Source organism: Macaca mulatta, chromosome 18 (assembly GCF_049350105.2).
Source record: "Macaca mulatta isolate MMU2019108-1 chromosome 18, T2T-MMU8v2.0, whole genome shotgun sequence".
In the NCBI taxonomy this organism is placed as follows: domain Eukaryota; kingdom Metazoa; phylum Chordata; class Mammalia; order Primates; family Cercopithecidae; genus Macaca; species Macaca mulatta.
In genome coordinates, this window is record NC_133423.1 from 66,103,671 (window position 1) to 66,130,661 (window position 26,991).

Here is a 26,991-nt window from a genome sequence, read left to right on the forward strand (position 1 = left end):
CACACACACACACAATTAGCCAGGCATGGTTGCAGGTACCTGTAGTCCCAGCTACTCAGGAGGTTGAGGCAGAGAACTGCTTAAACCCAGGAGGCAGAGGTTGCAGTAAGCCGAGATCATGCCACTGCATTTCAGCCTGGGTAACAGCGCAAGACTCTGTCTCCAAAAATAAAATAAAATAAATAAGCCTCACCACTCTTTTACTCTATTTCCACCCAGCCTGTATTTTGTTCCAAATTACTAATTTTACCCATCACCTTCCTGTCTACTTTCCAAATTTTCCTCTCTTAACTTCAACTTGGCATGTATTCAATTGGATTCCTAAAAAGACCCTGAAATTTTACAAAACATTTCACCTGGGGTTGAGGATAGGGAGAGCACATAGGAAACGTGAGAAGACAGAAGATTATGATTCGTTAAACTAAATGAACTGAAAGCCACCACACCATCCTGGCTGTGAGACATCCTATTAGTAATTTCATTTTAGGAAATCCTCTAGAGAAATCTAAAGGCCTAATAAAACCAAGACGGTCAACCAATGATAAAGCCACCTCTGACCACACTGCCAGGCCACGTTCACTCATAAATCACACTGGCCCTTACCTTGGCTGCCTTAAGTAACATTTCTCTTTCTTCTAAATCCTTTCTCTGCTTCTCCAGTTGATCCAGCTTTTCAAGAAATTTGAGCTGTGACCTGGTATCACTACACAGGATGTAATTTTCACTTGCCTGGGAAAAAAAAAGAAAACAGAAAGTCTTGATCGTGGGCCGCACATTCTACATTAGGTACTGCATAAACCTGCTAAAGACAGGAATACCAACATAAATAGGAAGCTAAACTTTCAGAAGGTAATGATTTTGTTTCTATTAAGCAAACATCCCCCCATACCCACTCCACCAGAAAAGAAACTTTAATCATCCTTAAAATTTGAGAGATGATTAACCAGTTATGTTTCAAAGAACTTTGCTAGTAAACATCATTGCAGGGTACAGGGGGAGGAATTAAGCCAAGCAGATCCTTCCAACAATAGGAAGTAGAAACTAAAGAGTGTTCTATTCACCAGTAACCTAAATCTTTAAGATTATTATCTACCTCAGCAGAAATTAATATAAGTAATTAAATCTTAGTTTTGTGAAAGACAAAAAGCAAGAAACAATCACCTCACTGAAAAATACACCAAAGATGAAAGTTATCACCTTGGTTACCATGGTTAGATTGGTTTAACCTTGACAACCGAATATAACTTCTATCAAAATACAACCCAAGTGAAGATGGCAAACATTAAAATCTTGAAATGCTATTTTGAGGATTACTCAGAGGTGTGAATTTGGACAGAAGCTGTGGTCAAAGAAATTTAGTATACAATTTATAAATGAGAGCCATAACAGACATGTAAATTGTCTTAATTATTCCACAAAATGATAAAATGCAAATTGCTCAATTTATTCTGTGTGTGTAAAACAGTGCTTTCCCACCTAAATATTTTCTAATTTTCTTCACCTATATAGCTGCCTCTTTCTCCTCTATGAGTGTGTATAGGCAGGAGTGGGGGATGGGGTTAGGGGAGGTGATGGGACAGGGAGAACTTTCTAATCAATGTTTAAGACATCTTGCCATCTACTCATCTCAATAATTCAGATATTCAAGAGAAACTGTATAGTAGAAAAATTGAAGGTCTTTAAACAACAGTCAGTGCCTGGCCTGGAAATCATGAGTACCACACCATTCCTATCTTTGTTTTATCCCCCTGCTTATGGCTGATTCAATTAACTGGGACTGAGGGATTTCATATGCCCAAGATTCTTTTTAAATTAAATTTTTATTGTTAGTATTTAACTAGATCAAAAGAGTATTACATAGTTTAAGGAACAAGGATATATTAGTGCTACTTATTTTACTTCATGTTTAATACAAAAAGAATTCTCAACTGTTTTTTAAGTTAAATAACACAAGATAGAATATGGAATACATTATAAGCTAACCATAGAGGTTAAATATAATAACCAGTGGTTTCTTAAATACTTAATCTTTACCATTTTTGTGTTTAGACACTCTGGAAATAGTTTAATGATGGGATTTAATTTAAAAGGGACAGCAAATACTAAATTAAAAAGGGGCACAGACTTTTTAAATTTTAGCCCAATCATATTCCCATGCTAAGATTCCTTCCTCTCTCTCCCCCAACTCATATACAACAACCTCTGACGTTCGCATCCTTTTCTCTTCCATATCAAAATGAGTGCCTTCCCTATTCATATTAAGTGCCTTCCCTATTCACATTAAGTCTATAAACAAATGAGTGCCTTCCCTATTCATATTAAGTCTATAACCTTATTTAAACAACAGTAACCCCAATCTTATGTTGCTTCCTGTATACCTAGCTGGCCTACCTGAAAACTTCACGCACCAACAGAGTAGGGCTTTACAATGTTAAGGTCACTGCCTATTAAATGGTTTAGCCATGAAAATGTAATGACCCAGACCAAATGATATCAGCACCATCAAATGAATCCCATCTAAAGCAACCAGTATATACCTTTCAACTGGAAAACTCTGAATGAAGCTTCTCCATGGCCACAGGCATACAGGCGACTATAATATATCTTCAGTGGGAAAACACCTGGTACCCAGATCAAAAGCTCTGTACTACAAGTCACTTTCTACTTATTTACTTAGATCTCAGTTTATGACTAATGATTAATTACAGAATTATATCAAACCAGGTGAAAGATTATCAAAAGTAAATGGATGTTCCAGAGTGGAAAGAGATGGGGGAATTTCACTTTTTTAATAACAGTAACTCACTTTTATAAAATCTATGGGATAGAATTTCCTACACTGTACAGATAAAAATAAATCCTATCAGGGATGAACTGAAATACAAGGACAGGAATAAAGCTGGGACATAAAGATTATTACAAACAAAGATTAAAAAATAACAGTTATTTCAAACTGAATCCAAATATAACCAAATGATAATTATTTTGACTTAAAAGGGCTGATAATATTTTGTTATTTTCTATATATGCAAAGGTAGACGGTGGCATCAGCTGTATTAACGAATGAGTGTAGGAAAAGGAAAGCTCAGGAAAATCAGTCAGAATAGGTAGTATACAAGACAGCAAGTTAAGGAGGTGTTAGCTTTAAGCTAACTTAGTGAGGTCTTCTAGGTGGGGGAGATACTATCCATTTTGCCTACTACAACTAAATGTTTGGAAATATGCTACTGATACACAACAAAAGAATTCCAGCTGAAAGCTATACACAATAGAGCTTTGAATGCCATTCAATAAATACTACTTTAAAAAATTCTATTCCATTGTAAATTATACTTATTATGTTTTATATAGAAACTGCCTACTATAAATCAAGATGTACTCATGTGGCCAGGCACGGTGACTCACACTTGTAATCCCAACACTTTGGGAGGTCAAGGCGGGTGGATTGCTTGAGGCCAGGAGTTTGAGACCAGCCTGGCCAACATGGCGAAACCCCATCCCTACTGAAAAAGGTATTCATGTATCTCTGAAACAGCAGTGTGATTAAGGCAGAAGTAGGGAGAATACAAGTTTGAAAAACTGTAAGATAGTTTAAAAAGTTAAAGTAATAAGTCAAAAATATGTCTATAATTTTCCCACAGCACAAAATTAAAGCTAAGCTGATAACAATCCAAACTAGATTGTAGATTTAGGATGTTAATTGTAATCTCTATGGTAATGGCTAAGAAGATATCTAAATACATCCAAAACGAAATGAGAAGGGGATCAAGATGGAACAAAACAAAAACAATCAATTAAACATAAGAAGCAGAGGAAGTGAGGAACACAAAACTTATAAGGCATACAGAAAACAAATAGCAAAATAGAAGTTACTTCTTATCAGTAATTACATTTTAAATGTAAATAGATTAAGCTCTTCAAAGAGACTAGCAGAATGAATTTTAAAAAATGATCAAACTATATGCTGTCTACAGTTTAGTTGAAACCATATCAGTATGCTGAAAGTGAAAGGATGGAAAAAGATATTCCATGCAAGTAACAAAAGACAGTAATATCAGACAGTATAGACTTTAAGTACAAGACTGTTAAAAGAGACAAAGAAATTATTATATATTGATAAAAAGGTCAATTCATCAAGAAGATACACACATCAAACCAGAGTTCTCAAATATACGAAGCAAACAAACATTGACAGAATTTTGTTTTAAAAACAGTTCCACAGCATGGGCAACATAGTGAGTCCCAGTTTCAAAAAAAAAAACAGTTGGGATGGTGGCACATGCCTGTTAGTCTTAGCTACTGGAGAAGCTGAGGTGGGAGGGTGGCCTGCGGTGGGAGGGTGGCTTGAGCCCAGGAGTTCGAGGTTGCAATGACCTATGATTGCACCACTGCACTCCAGCCTGGGTGACAGAGTGAGACCCTGTCTCTAAAACAAAAAGAAAAAAAGAGTTCCACAATAGTTGAAGATTTTAATACCGCACTTTCAATAATGAATAGAACATCCAGATGGATGGTCAATAAGGAAACAGAGGACTTAAGGAAACAGTTGGATAAACCAACTATATCTATCAGACATCTATGAAACAAGAGCAGAATACACATTCTTCTCAAGTGCACATGAAACATTCTCCAGGATACAATGTATGTTAAGTCATAAAACAAGCCTTAATAAATTTTAAATGAATGATTCATACCAAGTATCTTCTCTGACCACAACTGAATGCAGCTAGAAACCAACAACAAAGGAAAACTGGAAAATTCCCAAATATTTGGACATTAAACAACATACTCTTAAACAGTCACAAAGCATCAATAAATCTCAAAAGAAATGAGAAAATATTTAAAGATAAATGAAAACGACAACACAACATACCAAAATTTATGGAATGCAGTGAAAGCAGTACTCAGAGGGAAATGTATAGCAGTAAATGCCTACATTATAAAAGAAAGATCTCAAATAAAAGACCTAACTTTACATCTTATGAAACTAAAAAAAAAAGGAACAAACTAAGCCTGAAGCTTAGAAAGAACAAAATGATATAAAAACTAGAGTGGAGCTAAATGAAATCGAAAATAGATAAACGAAAGAGAAAATTAATAAAACCAAAAGTTGCTTCTTTGAAAAGCTCAACAAAATCAACACATCATTCACTTTACTAGCAAAGAAGAAAAAGAGAGAAGATGCAAATAACAAAAATCAGTAATGTAAGGGAGATCATTACTATTGACCTTACAGAAATAAAAGGTTACAAGAAAGTATTATTAACAGTCCTATGCCAACAAATTAGATAACCTAGGCGAAATGAAAAAATTCCTAGAAACACAAAATTAATCTTTATTTTTATGTGTTTCTAGGAATTATAAAATACTGATATTAATGTTTTGTTTTTGTCATAGCTTTTTATCCTGTTGATCACATATTCCTAAGTCAGTCCAGCAAATTTTCACAAAGATTTATGCAAGTGAGGACCTCAGCAATCATATGTAGTTTTTCCAACATTCTAAATGAAGCAGAAAGGAAAAAAAAAATAATGATTCCTCAAGGGAACTTACTGGTGGTGTAGTAGCTGACAATTTCCTAGTTTCCCTTAACCTTTGACTAGGATATCATAGCAATGACTATTCTTTCAGATTCAAAATCTCTTAAGGTTACCTATATACCATCTTGTTCAAAATCTAGCTATAAACATTTCTTGAAAAAAGAGAAACAGTTATCTTATTTATTTATTTATTTTCATCTCCCGTTACCTTCTCTTTTCATCCCTAATCACCCAATATATTCGCTCTCCTCCAACACTACATGAAGTGCTTTTACCTTGATAACAGCAAGTCATTTGGTTCCTACCACTAGGGATACAAGCTATTCCTGCATTTAGTTTTTTTAATAAAAGTAACCAATAACACTAAGTAGCATCAATATGAGCACTCAATGCAATCATTTAACTTATTAAAAGGAACAGAGGATGAACAAGTGGAAACATCTAACGTAGAACATAAGGACTATAGTTAGTAATATATTGTTTTCAGGATTTCTGCTAAATGAGTAGATTATAGCTGCTCTCGCCACAGGGGAGAAAATGGGTATATTTGAGATAATGAAAATGTTAATTTGTTCAACTAAATAGTAATAATTTTACTATATATGTGTATCTTATAACACGTTGTATACCTTAAATATTAATATATACAATAAAATTTATTTTAAAATAAATAAATCTCTGCAAAACTGAAAGGCAAAAAAAAAAAAAAAAAAAGGAACATGAACGCTAGGAGAGTGCGGAACACTGAAGAGGACACAGCAGCCGATATTCCATTCTAACGTAGCTTTCCTTCCCCACCAAACGCGTAAGAAAGAGAAGCCTCGGGCAGAACAGATACATATTTCAATCTACAGTGACATAGAAGCTTTTAATATCATTCTGAATTCCATTTTGATTGTATTTGTCATGTAAGCATATCTAAATAAGACAAGAATGAGACTTTGATTTTTCTACTAATACGAAATACAAGTCTCAACCATTCCTTTAAAAATGTGTTTAGAATATCAATCCACACCCAAAAGACTACCTATAACACTCGAGAGTTTATACTTCTTTAACGATTTCCTTTACCTTGTAAGTAGTCATTCGATGCTGAGCAATTGCAGTCAGTTTTTCTAGAAGGCCTCGTAGTCGTTCCTGTGTTGCATGGGAGATCAAGTTCACAGCATCAGAGTTAAGTTCTGTAATGTCATGCTTTTTACCTGCGGAAGCAGAGAAAATCCATTACGTGTTTTAGTAGTGGCTGATAATTGAAATAATTAGCACAGCAGGTATTCTGTTCCCCCTGGAAGTCATACCCATTATGAATAAAGGTTTGGAGATTATGATTTTCCTAGTAAAGTCACAACTTCAAAGATCTTAGACATTACATTAATAAAACCTAGCCTGAAGCCTTAGAAAATATAGACATTGTTTCACTTAGCCTCTAGAATCATTCTCCTTGCAAGGTCATTTATAGGACAAAGTTAATAAGAACACAAATCAAGTCTACTGTTCAGGGAGGAAAATGGTAACTGCAGAAATTAGTACCATATTCTGTTAATTTTAGTAATTAAAAAAATAGAAAATTACATTTCGCCCTGTTTGACACTGTTAACAATTTATGACATTTATTTAAATGAATTCAGATTGTGAGTCTCTGTTAATGCCTTGTCTACAAGACATACCTATATTCCTTTTGTCTATTACCAATCATGCTTACTTTGCACTAACTGATGTTCTGATATATCCACTTAGTAGTCAATTTACAAGTTCAAATGGGTTCAAAACCTCATTGTTTCACCTACCTAGCTGAATAACTTCTCTCTCACTAGATTTCCTTTCCATGAATAAACCAAACTTCTTCCTTCTGCTAACTAGCAAGAAAGTTTCAGGAAAACAATTTGGACCACATACTCAGAGTCAGAAGTTCATTTATAAATCAACCTTATCAGTATTTAAATAGTACTTCTCAGCCCAGTGAAACCACTTACATCAACAAAGGCCTAAATCTAAAGATACAGGCAATTAGGTAATCTATTTTAAATGGGCTTTTTAAAAAGCACTGCTGTGATTGTTTTCAACATATACACATGAATTTTTAAAATATTATAGTTTGATTTTATATTTTAATTTATCTGAAATATACTCATATTCTCATCAAAGGGTGAACTACAGAAAAAAATATGCTTGAATTAAAAGTCAACAACTCAAATACATTCTTTGATATTATATAATGAAAGCAAATAGGAAGATACAAAATTAATCAACTTCTCCTAAACCAGCCCTTCAAAATGTAAGTCATTACTTGTAACAAAGCTGAATTCCTCTCTAATCTCAGATTCAGGCAGGGAAAAAAATTCTACAAAGTCAACTCTACTTTAATAAAACCCTCAGCATAGGCCAGGCATGGTGGCACACGCCTATAACCCCAGCACTTTGGGAGGGCAAGGCAGGTGGATCACCTGAGGTCAGGAGTTCAAGACCAGCCTGACTAACATGGTGAAACCCTGTCTCTACTAAATACAAAAAAAATAGCTGGACGTGGTGGTGCATGCCTGAAATCCGAGCTACATGGGAGGCTGAGACAGGAGAATCGCTTGTACCTGGGAGGCAGAAGTTGAAGTGAGCCAAGATCACACCATTGCACTCCAGCCTGGGCAACATGAGCAAAACTGCGTCTCGAAAAAAATAAAAATTAAAATAAAACCCTCAGCATAAACAAATAGTGGGGTCTTCTATAAAAGAAAAAGTACAATCTTATTTTTTATATTATTTTTATTTTTTTTTTTTATTTTTTGAGATGGAGTCTTGCTCTGTCATCCAGGCTGGAGTGCAGCGGTGCAATCTCCGCTCACTGCAACCTCTGCCTCCCAGGTTCAAGCAACTCTCCTTCCTCAGCCTCCCAAGTAGCTGGGATTACTTACAGGCGTGCGCCATCACACCTGGCTGATTTTTTTTTTTTTTTTTGTATTTTTAGTAGAGTTGGGGTTTCACCATGTTGGCCAGGCTAGTCTCAAACTCCTGATCTCAAGTGATCTGCCCACCTCAGCTTCCCAAAGTGCTGGGATTACAGGTGTAAGCCACCACACCCGGCCTATTATTATTATTTTTGAGACAGGGTCTCACTCTGTCAACCAGGCTGGAATGCAGTGGAACAATCACAGCCCACTGCAACTTCGACCTTCCAGGCTCAAGCAATCCTCCCACCTCAGCCTGCTGAGTAGCTAGAAGCACAGACATGTGCCAACAGGCCTAGCTAATTTCTTTAGGTTTTTGAAGAGATTGGGTCTCACTATGTTGCCCAGGCTGGTCTCTAGCTTCTGGGCTCAAGCAATCCACCTGCCTCAGCCTCCCAAAGTGCTGGGATTACAGGTACAAGGCACCTTAGTGTTTGAAGAGGAACCTCTGAAAATAATTTCATATGTACTCATAAAACAGAGGTAATTCATCCAACATAAAAATATACATATCTTTTAAATATTAGAAATAAACAAGTGCTGAGATTAAACAATTCTAGGGTTTAGGGAACAAGCAAATGTTGTAATGTCTTCATTAAACTGGTAATAAAATACAACTTAAAAATTACAAAGTAAAATACTGTAGAAAAATTCCCATTTTAAAACAAAACACCCTTTTTAACAAAATCAACAAAACTGATTAAGATCTAGTTGGTGCTTGCACACCGGTTATGTGATTTTACTGAATGTCTGTGCAATTTAAGTAATTAGGAAAAAAAAAAAAAAAAAAAAACACTGCCATTTTATCTGTTAACACTATTCAAGTAGAAAAATCCTTTTTCCAAAAACAAAATCTTTGGGTAAATTTGTAATTTCTATTTTTAAGAAATAGCCTTGGTTCTGAACCATTCTACAAGGACGGAATTTTATTATAAATGGAAAACATCCCTAAAAATATGTAACTGCATTCACTCTATGACCTTACTTTAAAAAAAAAAAAAAAAAAAAAAAAGGTTAGATAATTCAGAAGTAAGAATTCTTGAAGTTTTCCATATTATTTGACAAGTTTGTACTTCATCACTAAGAACTGAAAATGATTTAAGCCCAGGAGTTCAAGATCAACCTAGGCAACATAGTGAGACCCTGTCTCTACAGAAAAATACAAAAATTAGCCAGATTTAGTAGTGCGCGCCTGTAGTCCCAGCTACTTCAAAAGGTTGAGGCAGGAGGATCATTTGAGCCTGGGAAGTTGGGGCTGCAGTGAGTTGTGATAGCACCACTGCACTCCAGCCTGGGCAACAGAGCAAGACCACATCCCAAAAATAATTAAAAAAAAAAAAAAAAAAAGAAGTAAAAATGCAAATAGTTATTCCCTTATTGTGTTAAATTAGAGGTCACCAAACTATGACTAACAGGCCAAATCTGTTCACTCTTTGTAAGTGAAGTTTTATGGGGATACAGTTGCATGGACTAAATGTTTGCATCTCCCCAAAAGTCATTCATGTTGAAGCTCTAATGCCAGTGAGATGGTATTTGGAATTGGCGCCTTTGGGAGACAATTAGGTCATAAAGGTACTGCCTTCACCCTAAGAAGAGACCAGAGAGCTAGCTAGTTTTCCTTCTGCCATGTGAAAACAAGCAAGATGGCTGTCTGAATACCAGAAAGAAGGCCTTCACCAAGAATCCAACCGTGCTAGCACCCTGATCTCAAATGGCCAACCTCCATAACTATGAGAAATAAACATTTGCTGTTTAAGCCATCCAATTTATGGTATTTTGTTACAGCAATCCAACATGACTAAGACGATAACTGTGTCCATTTGTTTACATATTGTCTATGGCTGCTTTTGTACTATGACAGCCTAATTGAGCAATTGTGACAGAAACCATATAACCTACAAAAGTGGCAAATATTATCTGCCCTTTGAAGGAAAAAGTTGCTTATCCCTGTCCTAAGTGATCAAAAATGCTTTTAATGCCAAAAAATTTTCTATTTTATAATCAAGGTTTAAACCAAACTAGAAATAAAATTTGGAAGGAGGCTGGGCACAGTGGCTCATGACTGTAACTCCAGCATTTTGGGAGGCCAGCATTTTGGATGACCTGATGTCAGGAGTTCGAGACCAGCCTGGCCAAAATGGTGAAACCCCATCTCTACTAAAAATACAAAAAATTAGCCAGGCATGGTAGTGGGCGCCTGTAATCCCAGCTACTCGGGAGGTTGAGGCAGGAGAATCGCTTGAACCCAGGAGGCGGAGGTTACAGTGAGCCAAGATTGCACCACTGCACTGCAGCCTGGGCGACAAGAATGAAACTCAGTCTCCAAAAAAAAAAAAAAAAAAAAAAAAAGTTGGAAGGGAGGGTAACTGATAAAACTAAGTATCTATTTATATTTCACCAAAGCACTAGACAATTATATGGCAATAAGGAGTTAAGCTACCAATAGATTTCCCAAGCCATCACAGGAAGGTTTAGAGATGAGACTTGTTCCCAAATTAAGGAACTGGTTTCTATGTAATACAAAATACATATGCAAAGAAGAAAATGGAAGAAGTGAAGGAATGAAGGAAGACAGGGAGGGAGGGAAACACGAGCAAAGAGAAAACAAACACATTTTACAATCAGCTCTTCTGGGCTTGAAAGCTCTAGTTTTTCATAATAATGTATTCGCGATTTAAATTAGAAATGTAGGCCAGGCATGGTGGCTCACACCTGTAATCCCAGCACTTTGAGAGATGGGTGGATCACCTGAAGTGAGGAGCTCAAGACCAGCCTGGCTAACATGGCATAACCCCGTCTCTACTAAAAATTCCAAAATTAGCTGGGCATGGTGGTGGGCACCTGTAATCCCAGCTACTCAAGAGGCTGAGGCAGGAGAATCACTTGAACCTGGGAAGCAGAGGTTGCAGTAAGCCAAGATGGCGCCACTGCATTCCAGCCTGGGTGACAAGAATGAGACTCCATCTTGAGGGAAAAAAAAAAAAGAAAACCCTGGTCATTTATATAGCATACAATAGCTAAAGTATTTATTTACTGAGTACCTGTGAAGTAGACCTAAAAATTGTAATAATAACGAACTTCGTAGTTCTTATACCATAGGTCTATAAAAATCAGAAACCTTCACATTTTTGTATCAAGCCTTCATTATAAAATATAAAGGTCTTACTTAAGTATATTTGAAGTTCATTAGTACTGGCCCCCAAAATTTGACACAGGTGAAGACGCCTCCTGGGTTCAAGTGATTCTCGTGCCTCAGCCTCCTGAGTAGCTGAGACTACAGGGGCACCCCACCACACCGGGCTAATTTTCTGTATTTTTAGTAGAGACAAGGTTTCACCATGTTGGCCAGGCTAGTCTCGAACTCCTGACCTCAGGTGATCCGCCCACCTTGGCCTCCGAAAGTGCTAGGATTACAGGCATGAGACACTGTGTCTGGCCGTGTTTTCTTACATTTTCTTTCATACTGCAGCCATCTAACAACTAGTCCTGGACCTAGAGAGGACCCTAAGACTCTAATCTAGTTCTTTTAAAGTAAGAATGGGTTTAAATTTCAAGGTTAAGAAAAGGGAAAGGGAGTTACTTTCTTTGGATGTCCCTGTATTTCATAAACACAAACATGTAACATAAGTGTGCATTAGTACACATATATGCCAAAAGTCCAACTATGGAAGGAATAGGATGGAAAAAAAATAGTATACTATATTACATATTCATACAAAAATACATTCAACTATTCCTCCATTAAGAAATATGAGTAAAATATTAACCAAACCCAAAACCATGTTATATTAATAATTTTTAAAATAAACTACTTCTTTCTGTAAAGCCCATGAAATCTTGATTTCTAGAATCTTATTTAAGTCTCAGAGTTCCAGGACAACCAACCCAGATTGTCTCTTTTGATAATATTTTCCCTCAAACAGACATGTCTATCAGGTCAATAATCATAACTCTACACTTACCGATGTCTAAAATTCTCTTTTGTAGAGCTCCAATAAAAAGAAATGGTTCATCTTTACATGACTGAATGAGTGTGCCAACCAATTCAGAGTTTGTTGCTAAGATGCAGGCATTTTCTTCATTAAGGTTGACCCCTGCCATAGAAGTCACATCATTGATGTCATCTTCATCTCTAATAGAAAAAAGAAGTTAGAGGTTTTAGGTGGTGTGTGTGTGTGTGTGTGTGTGTGTGTGTGTGTGTGTGTTTGAGGCGGGGGAGGGGGAAAAGAGAGGTTTCAGAGAGCAAAAGAATTAGAGGTCTCTCCTTGTAACTAACGGCATTACTTTACTTAATTCATCCAATCAAGAGAAGTGAAGAATGGCTATCTTTCCCTGTAAGCTTTTGAAAGTAATTACAGTGTCTCTAACCACCAATGTATATTTAATAACAGAAGGATGAATCAGAAGTAACTTTGTCTTCTAGGTCCCAACTTTCCCTCTCTCATTCTGGCAAATGAGAAACACCAAGAGGCATTTGGAGTTACACCAAGTCGTCCATAAATCCTCTGCAATGAAAGACAAAGAAATGAAAACAGACATCTTTCTTTTCATCCAAGATGGTTAAAAGTCCATCAGCTGTCCCCAGAGTACTCTACCATTCATTCCACTTATGAAATGATGGAAACAACCTAAATGTCCATCATTATGAAACTTTGTTAAAAATATCAAAATCACAGTGAATATGTACTGATGAGACAGTCTCCGAGATTACTATTAAGTGGTTTAAAAAAAAAAAAAGCAAAACATTATATATGTATTATATATTACCATCTGTGTTGAATACTATATCTGGGGGGCTCCATCTTCTCCTGTACCATCAATAAAGTACACTGGACCCAAGAAAAAAAAATACTATACTTAGAACAATACATAAGAAACTAAAAAAAAGTGGTAACTGGTTGGCTCTAGGCTGGGAACCTGGGTAACAGGGGGATAAAGAAGTGAGTGGAACCCTCACTTTTCCCATTGCATACCTTTTTGTACCTTATGAATTTTGTGTAAAATGTTCACATTACCTAGTCAAATAAATGAGTTTTTAAAATATAAACAAAATGGCGGGGCGTTGTGGCTCACGTCTGTAATCCCACCACTTTGGGAGGCCAAGGAGAGCGGATCACAAGGTCAGGAGATTGAGACCATTCTGGATCACGTGGTGAAACCCCATCTCTACTAAAAATACAAAAAATTAGTTGGGCGAGGTGGCAGGCGCCTGTAGTCCCAGCTACTCGGGAGGCTGAGGCAGGAGAATGGCATGAACTTGGGAGACGGAGCTTGCAGTGAGCTGAGATCACGCCACTGCACTCCAGCCTGGGCGACAGAGCAAGACTCTGTCTCGAAGAAAAAAAATATATATATATATACATATATATATATACACACACACACACACAAAATTTATTTTAAGATCTAGTTATTTCCTTAGATTACTAAATCTGTAATAAAATAAGTTTGCCTTCGATATTCTTTTTTCACCTCTCTCAAGCACAGCCTCTCTACCAGTGAGTCAGTAAATTCACACAATATCCTGCTTATTCCTTCTTCTATGCTTTAAAGTTGTTTTTCTCATGGGAATTTCCCTCTCTTCTTATTAACTCAAATGTAGCGTAGCATACTGCGGTACTTCTCAAACAACAGTGTTTTTAGGAAACACCTAGAAAGTATATTTAAGATGCAGGTCTCAATGTCAAACACACATCCAAACAGTACACATGATTCTCATTTGGTAGGCCTATGATGGAGACCAGGGATTTGGAGTTTTCTATCAGGCACACTTAGATGATCATGATACAAATGGTCTAAGGACCACACTAAGAAAAATACTGCTTTATAAAAATTAATACTGATTCTAAAGAAGTCAAGGTTTCAGTACCTGTTCTGACCATTAATAATAGGATGGCTGGGTGCAGTGGTTCACACCTGTAATCCCAGCACTTTGGGAGCCCGAGGTGGGCGGGTCTCCTGAGGTCAGGGGTTCAGCAACAACCTGGCCAATATGGTGAAACCCCGTCTCTACTAAAAATACAAAAATGAGCTGGGCGTGGTTGCATGCCTCTAGTCCCAGCTACTCGGGAGGCTGAGGCAGGAGAATTGCTTGAACCCGGGAGGCAGAGGTTGCAGTGCACTGAGATCATGCCACTCCACTCCAGCCTGGGCTACAGAGTGAGACTTCATCTCAAATAAATAAATAAATAAATAAATAAATAAATAAATAAACAAATATTATTAATAGGATGACCATGGACAAGTTTCTTCCCACTTCTATTCATCAATCCCCTTTTATCTGTAAAATGGGAGTGAAAATGACCCTCTCATGTAATTTTGTATGAAAACTGTATTAGAAACTAAAACTGCATCAGAAACTAAAAATTGGTATTATTTATTCATTTAAAAAATAACAAATATATATCACCATAAATAACATACTTTAATGAAAATTAACATACCAAAATTTTAAAATAGAACAAGAGTGGTACTACCTTCTATTTTTACAAATCTTTTTAAAATCCACTGATCCTCCTGCATTTTGAATGGGATCTGTTACTCAGGCATGGCTGTGCAACATCATTCATTGGTAATATGGAAAATACTGGTTCACAGAGTTATACAGTTCTTCCAAATTTAGATTCTAATACATAATCCAAAATTACATGTATCTCAACCAATCAGATCAGAAAATACAACTACTGGAAAGCTGTCAAACTCATGGTAATAGATACACGTTTTGTTCAACAACCTCATTTCTTTTTTTCTCTCTCCTTTTTATTAAGACACCCAGGATGGACTCTAGTGGTGCAATCTCAGCTTTCTGTAGCCTTCACTCCCAGAGCTCAGGTGATTCTCCTGCCTCAGCCTCCCAAGTAGCTGGCATTACAGGCATGAGCCACCATGCCCAGCTAATTTGGGGGTTTTTTGTTTGTTTGTTTTGTTTGTTTTTGGCTGGAGTGCAATGGCTCCATCTCAGCTCACTGCAACCTCTGCCACCCGAGTTCTCCCTGCCTCAGCCTCCCAAGTAGCCGGGACCACAGGCGCACCACCACACCTGGCTCATTTTTGTATTTTCAGTAGAGATGGAGTTTCGCCATGTTGGTCAGGCTGGTCACCTGACCTCAGGTGATCTTCCCACCTCAGCCTCCCAAAGTGCTGGGATTACAGGCGTGAGCACACACAAGGACAAACAGACTCGAAACACATGAAACAATGAATTATATATGATGAAAGTTAAAATAAGCTAATATACACTAGAGAATCTAATTCCTGTAGTAGGGAAAAAATGGACATTAAAATTGGTAGAGTAATATCATCTATGCAAATAGCACATAATCTGGTCCTATATTATTTTCCAAGAGTGTCTTTCTAAAGTAGTAAAAATCACACTAAAGCCCCTAGTTGTTAGAACACCTTCACTACCAGATATAATATATACATATTATCCATAAACATTTTATTATGTATCTCTAAAATATAAGGACTTAAAATAAATTATCACATTAAAATATTGATATTAATTCCTTATTATCATCACATCTTCAGTTGAAATACAGTTATGCAAACATGCAGAGGTACTATCCTGTTTGCCACTTCTGATTCTGAAGTATGATGGAAACGACATGAATCTCTGGCACCCTCTGGTGTTTAAGCACAATACAGCTTCCCATATTCGCCCCAGCTATACTGACAAGCAGAATAGAAAACAGAATCTTCTTAGCAGAAAAAGTCACAAATGAATCCCCCCAAAAAGTATAAGTTAACAAAATAGTTTTGAAAAACTATGAAAATATCATTCTGTATTATTAAATGTCATACAGTTTGGTCAAGATAAGAGCTAATACTATTCACTACTATTTCTTCTTCTTTAACAAAAGAGCCAACATCGAGGGTCTATTAACAGTTTCATTTAAAAAGTAACTGAAGTAGGGCCAGGCACAGTGGCTCACGCCTGTAATCCCAGCACTTTGGGAGGCCGAGGCAGAGGGATCACGAGGTCAGGAGATCAAGACCATCCTGGTTAACACTGTGAAACTCCGTCTCTACTAAAAAAATATATAAAAAACTAGCCGGGCGTGGTGACAGGCGCCTGTAGTCCCAGCTATTTAGGAGGCTGAGGCAGGAGAATGGCCTGAACCCAGGAGGCGGAGCTTGTAGTGAGCCGAGATCATGCCACTGCACTCCAGCCTGGGAGACAGAGTGAGACTCCGTCTCAAAAACAATAAATAAATAACTGAAGTGATAGTAAGTATCCATGGAAGCAAAATTAAATTTTAAAAAAATCACTATGAAAAGATATATATAAAGCCATGTGTGATTGTGAATTACTAGAAAGTACTGTACAAAAATGAAAAGTGCATCTTTGTACAAAAACATCTAAGAAATAGCTGAGATTATAAATACTCCTTTTTCAAAATTCACCATTTCAACAAATATTTGAGTGATTATTATGAAACAGGCATTGTTCCAAACACTCGGTATACATACAGTGGTAAACAACCATTATTATAAGCTTTCATAGACAATTAAGAAGTGGGAAATACACGGAGGCAAGGGTAAACAAATGAATGAACAAAATAATTTTAGATAAGTACCTCAAGACAGCAGATATGACTGTGGAAGCTACTTTATATTGGTTGGTCAAGCAAAATTTACCTCTCTAAGGAGGTAGATTTGAAATATGAAAGACCATGTCATATGAAGACCGAGGGACAGCTTTCAGTGCATACCACACAGAAAACTGTACAGTGGGTTTTATCAAAATCTCATGTACCCCATTAATATACACCTATGTACCCCCAAAAATTAAACATTAAAAACATTAAAGAAAATAATATATAAATAAAACTGTACAGTGGGACCATGACTAGTGTGTCTGTAGAACAGAAAGGAGGTAAACAAGGAGCACGGATCCCCAACACCACAGACTGTGATCCTTGCAATTCAGTTTTTCTGAATATGAAAGATAACTTGCTTATGCAATGGCTTTTCAGTTTTTCTGTTACCTACAACCTTACCAAATTCTAACAAATATTAAATTTTTAAATAATTTCAGATGGGAATCTTCTATATCATAAAAAGAAAAATGTTTAAGCCAATTCTCGGCCCCCACGACCCAAATTAACCTAATCACACAATTCGATACAAACTTCATGGAACTGCCATGCTGACTCTAAAATTCATGCTAATTCTAAAATTCATGCACAAGAGAAAAATAATGAGTAAAATTAAAATACCTTCGATAAAAAGGAATATACAAAAAGGACTTATTTTAACTATGGGCTAGAAAAATAAATAAAGATGTTATAACAATCGAAAACACCAAAATAGTAACATCAAAATAAAACAAATATTTGGGAGGCCAAGGCAGGTGAATCACCTGAGGTCGGGAGTTTGAAACCGGCCTGGCCAATATGGCAAAACCCCTTCTCTACTAAAAATACAAAAATAAGCTGAGTGTGGTGGCGCGCACCTGTAGTTCCAGCTACTTGAGAAGCTGAGGCACGAGAATCGCTTGAACCCGGCAAGGTGTAGGTTGTGGTGAGCCGAGATCGTGCCACAGCCTGGGCAACAGAGTGAAACTGTATCTCAAAAAATAAAACGGAGTTGAAACTGTATCTCAAAAAATTTCTCAAAAAATAAAATAAAATAAAACAAAAACATATTACTAAAATGAAATTTGCCCTTTTATAAATGGGAATTCACTATAAGATAAAGGTGGCATTACAAATAAGAAAGGTAAAGATGATGAACTCTTTACTATTGCTGAGACAATTCATTTGAGGAAAATTTAATCTCTGCCTCACACATTTACAAAAACAAAATCAAGAATTATTGAAGATGTAAAGGTAAATATCTATATTTGAGGTAAGTGCATACAGATATCTTAGAAGAAGATACAGAAGCACATCATTCTGGGCTCATAATACGAAAGGATACATTAGAATTCAAAAGCCATAAAGAGACTGCTAAACTTTATACTGTAATTTAAAATTTCCATATATGAAACACTAAAAACAAATTTCCAAGTTAAACAAAAAACTAGGAGAAAAATACTTACAATATATACATCAAAGAATTACTACTGTCCAGCATATGTACATAAGCCTGGAAAGCAATAAGTAGTCAACAGATAAATAAGCGAAAGTAACAAGTCAGAAATTTCCCAAAGAAAATACTAACAGTGACATTTTTGCTTCAGGCAGTAAGTGGACTATATTTACTGAGGAGCAATTACACAGCATAAGACATTTTCATTCCATTGTTTGGTTCACAGGACCTGTCAAAAAAAGGTGTCAGTATAAACAAGCAATGAGGCTGGGCGCGGTGGCTCACGCCTGTAATCCTAGCACTTTTGGAGGCCTAGGCGGGCGGATCATGAGGTCAGGAGATCAAAACCACCCTTGCCAACATGGGGAAACCCCGTCTCTACTCAAAATACAAAAAATTAGCCAGGCGTGGTGGCGGGCACCTGTAGTCCCAGCTACTCGGGAGGCTGAGGCAGGAGAATGGCATGAACCCGGGAGGCGGAGCTTGCAGTGAGCCAAGATCGCGCCACTGCACTCCAGCCTGGACAACAAAGCAAGACTCCGTCTCAAAAAATAAAAAATAAAAAAAAGTAAGCAATGAGCATAGCCTAAAGGAAGAATTGCCTCAAGGGCATATGACTGTGGCTAGCACTAGTTCTTGATTACAGCGGGAAAATCTGAGGCTCCTGAGTAAGCCAGGTTCCCTGGAACAAGACTAAAGTGGTTCCAAGTCAATAGCAATCCCTGAGTCTACTAGAAACAGTCACAAATCCTCTCTGGAAGAAAGCAAACTCAGTTTAGACCCTCAGGTTTAATCTGATTTACCTGTACAACAAAGTTTTAGATTTATTGACTACGTTTTTTACTCCTAAAAGTCCTATTTGGTTCTTTTTCAAGTATTTGCAGTTATTTTTTAAAATAAATTGCTTCTTGCGCCATTTTGAGATTCCGTATTTTATTTTTAAATACTTTATACTAGTTTTTAACACTTACTATTTCATCATCCTATGTTTGAAGTCACTGGAATTCCAAATGTATTAATGTTTCCCTGTAGCTTGACTCAAGGATACTTCCTTGCATCCGTATCTTTAAATGTGAACATATATTTTATATGAACACCCAAAAACAATGGACTAACATCTTCAAAGCAAAAAGACAAAACAGTCAACCTATAATTCTAATCTCAATCTTGACATTGTCTATAAAATAATCTAAAATCATCTAGAAATTATTAGAAATAGTAACAAGGCTGTTGGGTATATGATTTTTTTTAAGTCCTGAATTTCTCTATGCTAATAAAAGAAAAGGCAGTTACCAAAATACAATACCTACAAAAAAGATAAGGTATCTAGGAATAAACCTAACAGATAAATGCAACAAATCGTGCAGAATCTGTATAAATAAAATTATACTACTTTATTGAAAGATATTTAAAAGGGTATATATAATGAAGATATAAATCATGTTCATAGAAGGATCCAAATTATAATAAATCAGCTGGAAGACAGTGTGCCTATGGACTCAGGCCATGCCAATTCAAATTCTAACAGATTACTGGTGGAATTTAACAAGTTGATTGTTAAATTTATAGGGAAGAGCAAAAGCTCAAGTAGAGCCAAGGAAATCGAGAGAGGGGAAAGGGAGTATGAAAGTGGAGGAAGAAAAGGAAATAAAAGAGAAGGAGAAGTAGGTAGAAAATATGCATTACCAAATATAAAACTTCTTTTGAAATTATAGTAAACTGACTGTATGCTATCGGAAATTTTAAAATTAGCCAATAAAAGAAAATAGAGATAAAAAATAACTTGATTAGAGGCATTTACAAAAAAGAAAGATAAAGAGAAGACCCATATGTATATGACATAGGAGACATTACAGATCACTGAGGAAGGACAAATTGTTCAATAATGCTGCTGGAACGAGTGGTTTCCTATATGGGGAAAAGTGAATTAGGATCCCTAAACCTCCAAACCATAGGAAAAAACAAAAACCAAATTTTAACTCCTGAAGACAAAAAGATATTCAAATAGGCTGAGCATGATGGCTCACACCTGTAATCCCAGCACTCTGGGAGGATGAGGCAGGAGGATCACTTGAGGCTACCAGTTCGAGACCAGCCTGGACAACAAAGCAAGACCCCCATCTCTACAAAAAAATTTTAAAACTAGCCGACTGTTGTGGCGTGTACCTGTTGTCTTAGCTACTCTGGAGGCTTGTTTGAGCCCAGGAAATTGAGGTTGCAGTGAGGCACAATAGTGCCACTCAATGTACACCAGCCTAGGTGACAGAGATCATTTCTCAAAAAAAAAAAAAAAATTTAATATGAAACTTCAAACCTTTTAGAAGACAATATAGGAGACTATCTTTGTGATCTCCAGAAGGATCTCTTAAAGAAGGCATAAGTATTAATCATAAAAGAAACTGCCAAATTCAACAACTTTAAAATTAAGAATTTCTGCTCATCAAAATAAACCGTAAAAGAAAGTAAATTGCAAAACACTAACTCTAGTAGATATTTGTAACATAAAAAAGTATAAAGAATTACAAAAGGACTTCTGCTTCTGTTACAGACCATTACTCATATCAGACAATTGTTTTGAGGACAAGAAACTAATAAAGCCAGAACAATTTTAAGTTTATTTGAAGGCATCAGAGAGCTGCCAAGGGACCCAGGTCTTGAGGGACGACCGCCCTGAGAGAAGAGAACCTCACTGAAGTAACCCCAATTTTCTCCATGTTGTTTTTCCTCTGGGCACATGCTGATTCTTGATGTGGAACAAGACACTAAGAAGCCAGAGACAGCAGCTGCTAAGAGGCAGAAAAGCCAACAGAGCATTAGGCAATCTCATGAGGAGAGAGAGACAGGAAGTTGAGGTCCAAGGCTTCCAGAACTTGAGGGATGAATGCACCATGATCCTACAAATAAGTGAGGCATTTACCAATTTTTTTCATACAGATCTGACACTTAATTAAATATTACCAAGTGCAGCAAAGAAACAGGATTAAAAAGGCAGATAACAGAAACAGAGTCACAGGTAACCCGGACATTGGAAATATTAAGCATTTGACTTTAAAATAACCACAAGTGGCAGGGTGTGGCGGCTCATGTCTATAATCCCAGTGCTTTGGAAGGCTGAGTCAGGAGGATCACTCAAGACCTGGAGTTCAAGACCGGCCTGGGAGACATAGCAAGACCCTACCTCTATGAAAACTAAAAAAAAAAAAAAGTTAGCTAGGCATGGTAGCATGTGCCTGTAGTCCCAGCTACTTGGGAGGCTGAGGCAGGAGCATCACTGGCGCCTAGGAGTTCAAGGCTGCAGTGAGCTATGATTGTGCCACTGTACTTCAACCTGGGCAAAAGAGCAAGACTGTCTCAAAAAAAAAAAAAAAAAAGCGGAAAACAGAGAAACGACAACAACCAAAGAAAACCACACATGCACACAATAAAATAACTACAATTAACTGTTCAAGAACATAGAGGCAAAAATAGATAATTATACCATAGGACAATAATCCATTAAAAAAGAAATAATGGTCATGGATTCTAGTAATACCACAATAGCTTGATCAATAACAATTACAAAATAACAGTTTTTAAAAGACAATCATTTGGAGACTTAATAAAAGCAGGCAGAAAACAGAGGTCAGTCAACCCTTGGATGCTGGGAACAATAATGGGTAAAATTTGTGAGTTTATGTCTTTTGGTCTAAAAGTACTCCCCAGTCTATGCAGCCACATGACTAGTGGCTTGAGATGTCCCGATAACAGAGCTTCAAATACATAATATAAAAATCGACAGAACTAAAGGAAAAACAAAGAAAAAAAAAGTCAGAATTGGAGATTTTAATACCCACTCTAAATAAGTAATAGAAACAGTCTGAAAAATAAAACCAAAAAATAAAAGCCCAGGATATAGAAGATGTGAACACTGTCACCCACCTTCACCAAACTGATGTAGACAACAAAAAACTACTTCCCCAAACTGAATAATATATATTTTCTCCCAAGTGTTCACGAGATAGTAATCAAAATTAGACACACTGAGGAGTCTCAATAAATTTAATAAAATTGAAATTATATGTTCAAGAATATGTTCTCTGATCACAAAACTACATTAGAAAACAAACAAAATATTCCAGAAAAGCACCAAATATTTGTACCAGTAAATTAAAAAAAGAAAACTATCTTGACATGAATGGAACGCCAAAAAAAAAAAAAAAATCCTATTATCAGTTGGGTGCTAAATCAGTATTTAGGGAGAAATTGATAGGATTTTTTGTTGTTGTTGTTGTTTTTATCTTGTAGCCTCAGCTCAAATGAAGAAATGTATAATTTTAAATGCTTACATTAATAATAATAATAATAATGATAAATGTTTACATTAGAAAACAAGCCAGGCTTGGTGACTCATGCCTACAATCCCAGCACTTTGGGAGGCCAAGGCGGGAGGACTGCTTGGGCCCAAGAGTTCAAGACCAGCATGGGCAACATAGTGAAACCTCATCGTTACAAAAAAATAAAAATTAAAAAAATTAGCTGGGCATGGTGATGCGCACCTGTAGTCCCAGCTGTTCATGTGGCTGAGCCGGGAAGATGGCTTGAGCCCAGGAGTTTGAGGTGACAGTAGCCATGATTGTGCTACTGCAGTCTAATCTGGGCAACAGAGTGAGACTCCGTCTCAACAACAAGAAAATTAACAAAACTGATAAAAGCCTACTAATGAAAAGAGGGAGACTACATATTTTATAGACATTAAAAGGATAAAGAAATAAAATTAACAATTTCATGCCTGAAAAAGTCAACTACAAAAATAAAATCCTTGAAAAATGCATACACTAGACTACCATTAAAGCATCTATACACATTCCTAAGAAAAGTATTAGGAACAATTTCTTGCTGATAAATCTGAAAATCAAGATGAAATGTACAAAAACTTTTAAAAAAATACAACTTCAGGAAACTGGCATTAAGATGAAATAGAAAATCTAAATACCTTTCTATCTATCAATGAAAATGACTTTGTCGAAAAACATTCTCCCAAAGAAAACAACAGGCCTATCTAGTTTCAATGGTAAATTCATTCATACATTCAAGGAAGAAATCATGTCAATTCTACACAAAAGCTCAAAACAAAGGAGGGGGAAGGACTTTATTACTCATTTTTTTTAAGCTAATATAATCACAGATACCAAATCCTGGCAAACACACTGTAAGAACAAAAAACTATAGACCAAATCCCTCATGAATATCAACACAAAACCCTTACAAAACATTAATCAATGCAGCAATAAAAGAAAAGGCTAATACCCCAGGAATGCAAGAACATTCAAAAATTTAAAAATCAGTGTAATTCACAATCCTAGAATAATAAGAAAAATCAATGACCACCTTAAATAGATGCAGAAAAAGCTCACGACAAAAGCACTCAGTTTAAAAACAGGCAATAGGAAGACTATACTTTCGGGGATCATTTCTATAGTTCTTTACCAGAGAAGTTTCTCTGAACATGTAGAGCGCTGTGTCTTAAAAAAAAAAAAAAAAGGCTGGGCACGGTGGCTCAGGCCTATAATCCCAGCACTTTGGGAGGACGAGGCAGGCAGATCACCTGAGGTCAGGAGTTCGAGACCAGCCTGACCAACATGGAGAAACCCCGTTGTCTCTACTAAAAATACAAAATCAGCTGCGCATGGTGGCACATACCTGTAATCCTAGCTACTCGGGGGGCTGAGACAGGAGAATCGCTTGAACCCAGGAGGTGGAGGTTGCGGTGAGCCCAAGATCATGCCATTGCACTCCGGCCTGGGCAACAAGAGGAAAACTTCGTCTCAAAAAAAAAAAAAAAAGGCAATAGGCTGGGCATGGTGGCTCATGCCTGTAATCCCAGCAGTTTGGGAGGCTGAGGTGGGAGGATCTCATGAGGCCAGGAGTTCAAGAACAGCCTGAGAAACATAGTGAAATCCCTTGTCTCTACAAAACATGGAAATAAAAAAAAAAAATTACTTGGGCATGGTAATGTACACCTGTAGTCCTAGCTACTTGAGAGCCTGAGGCAGGTGGGTCACTTAAGCTCAGGAGTCTGAGGATGCAGTGAGCTAGGATTGCACCTCTGCACCCCAGCCTAGGCAACAGAGCAAGACCTTGTTTCTTAAAATAAAACAAAAACAGGCCAGGCACAGTGGCTCATGCCTGTAATCCCAACACTTTGGGAGGCCGAAAAGGGCGGATCACGAGGTCAGGAGATCGAGACCATCCTGGCTAACATGGTGAAAACCCGTCTCTACTAAAAATACAAAAACAAAATTAGCCGAATGTGGTGGCAGGTGCCTGTAGTTCCAGCTGCTCGGGAGGCTGAGGCGGCAGAATGGCGTGAACCCGGGAGGCAGAGCTTGCAGTGAGCCAAGATCCTGCCACTGAACTCCAGCCTGGCAGCCTGGGCAACAGAGCGAGACTCCGTCTCCAAATAAATAAATAAATACATAAACAAACAAATAAAACAACAGTCAAAATATTTGAACAGATATTTCACAAAAGAAGTTGCATAAATGGGCAGTGAGGACATGCAACATGCAACATCATTAGTCACTAAGGAAATGCAAATTAAAGTCACAATGAGCTACAACTACATACCAAACCAGAATGGCTAAAATTGAGGGGGGCAGAGACAAAGTAAAACTGCAGTATGAATTGTTAGCAAGGATGTGAAGCAACTAGAACAAAATCTCATACTTTGTTGGTGGGAATGGAAAAATGGTATAACCATTTAGGAAAATAGTGTGGTGGCTTCTCATAGAGTTAAACATATGCTTATATACCTACCATATGACTCAGCAATTCTGTTCCTATGTATTTATACCAAAGAAAATCTATGTCCATACAAAGATACAGACACAAGTGTTCCCAGCAAGCTTTATCATTACCAAAAACTGTAAAAAACCCAAATATCCATCCACAGATAAAGTGAAAATTCAGTGCAAACAAAAGCAATATACCTCTATAATATTACTCAGCAATAAAAAATGCAACTATTGATACATACAACATGTTGTATATCTAACACATTATGCTAGCAAAAGAAGCCAGACACAAGAATATGAACTGTATGGTGTGTGAAAATTGATGATATGAATTGGGTCACCCATGTCATACCCAACTAAAACAGAGTAGAGAAGCAGGGGGGGAAAGCAAGCAGGGCACAAAACATTGCTCTAGAAATGTAATTCTCTGTGAGTCCAGCTGCTGAAACTGCCTGTTGTAACCTGAGACCAGTTTAATCTACAACTGCTGAGACAACTTGTTGCAACCCAGAACTATTTTTCCTGCCACCTTCACATGTCAATCAGAGCTGACCAGCTTCCCAGAACCTTAACAGTGCCAATGAATTTTCTCAAAGAGCAATTCATGTCATGTCTCTTTTTTAACCTCCAGCCTTCTCTTTGTTCTTCGGACATACCAGAGACTATCTGGTCTGTGTGTATGCTTTGAACTGCAATTCTTTCTTCCCAAATAAAATGTTAAATTTAGAGATTCACTTCTACATTTTTTTTAAAAAATGAGACAAGAGACTCGCTCTGTCTCCCAGGCTGGAGTACAGTGGCACAATCTCAGCTCACTGCAATCTCCCAGGGTTCAACTGATTCTCCTGTCTCAGCATCCCAAGTAGCTGAGACTACAGACGTGCACCACCATACCCTGCTAATTTTTGTATTGTTAGTAGAGACAGAGTTTCCCCATGTTAGCCAGGCTGGTCTCGAACTCCTGACATCAAGTGATCCACCTGCCTAGGCCTCCCAAAGTGCTGGGATTACAGGCATGAGCCACTGTGCCCAGCCTACCTCTACATTTTTAATTTGACTTTGACAGATGCCACTTACGCAAAACTCTAGGACAAATCCAAATCCAATCTACAATGATAGAAAGCAGATCAACGGTTGTCCAGAATCTGAGGTGTAATGTGGGGACCGGGTGATAAGGAATGCAAAGGAACCTTTTTGGGGTACTGAAAATATTCCATGTATCCTGACAGTGATAGTTGGTACATGGGTTTAGCTTTATGTCGCGTCATTAAACTGGAATATGATGATGACTGCCTAGATTACTGTCTTCCAGAATACCCAAACTTCAAACTATAAAGGGAAAAAAACAACAAATCCCATGCAAACTTTTTCGTTTTCTCAATCTCATCTCCCCCTCCCCACCCCACCCCACCCCGTGCCTCAAGGCTTGCTATAGGCAAAAAGAGATGGGAAAAAAAAAAAAAAAATGCAGAAAACAGAGACAGGGCAGACCCAGTGGTGGGCATAACACTAAATACATCCCAAGTCAGGAAATGCTAAAAAGGTGTTCCCATCAATCAAAGATTTAACAAGACAATGATGGGGCAACATTTTAAAAAAGTGTAATACAGAAAGTGTTGATTTCACAGCCAGCCAAGCTGTCCTTCAAGTATCAAAGACACTGAAAAATAGTTTTAACATACAACAATTTAGGACAGGGGTCCC

The 26,991-nt window shown here is 37.1% G+C and overlaps 1 protein-coding gene across 1 annotated transcript in view; it reads right to left on the minus strand.

The window, feature by feature from the left end:
• TAF4B (TATA-box binding protein associated factor 4b) overlaps positions 1 to 26,991 on the minus strand; it is a 166,194-nt gene that overhangs the window by 72,828 nt on the left and 66,375 nt on the right. Inside the window, exons 10-12 of the mRNA XM_015121709.3 lie at positions 12,442 to 12,611; positions 6,612 to 6,742; positions 604 to 729 (exon numbers count right to left, since the gene is read on the minus strand). Of these exons, the coding sequence (XP_014977195.1) occupies positions 604 to 729; positions 6,612 to 6,742; positions 12,442 to 12,611 (427 nt within the window). The remainder of the gene's footprint in view (positions 1 to 603; positions 730 to 6,611; positions 6,743 to 12,441; positions 12,612 to 26,991) is intronic.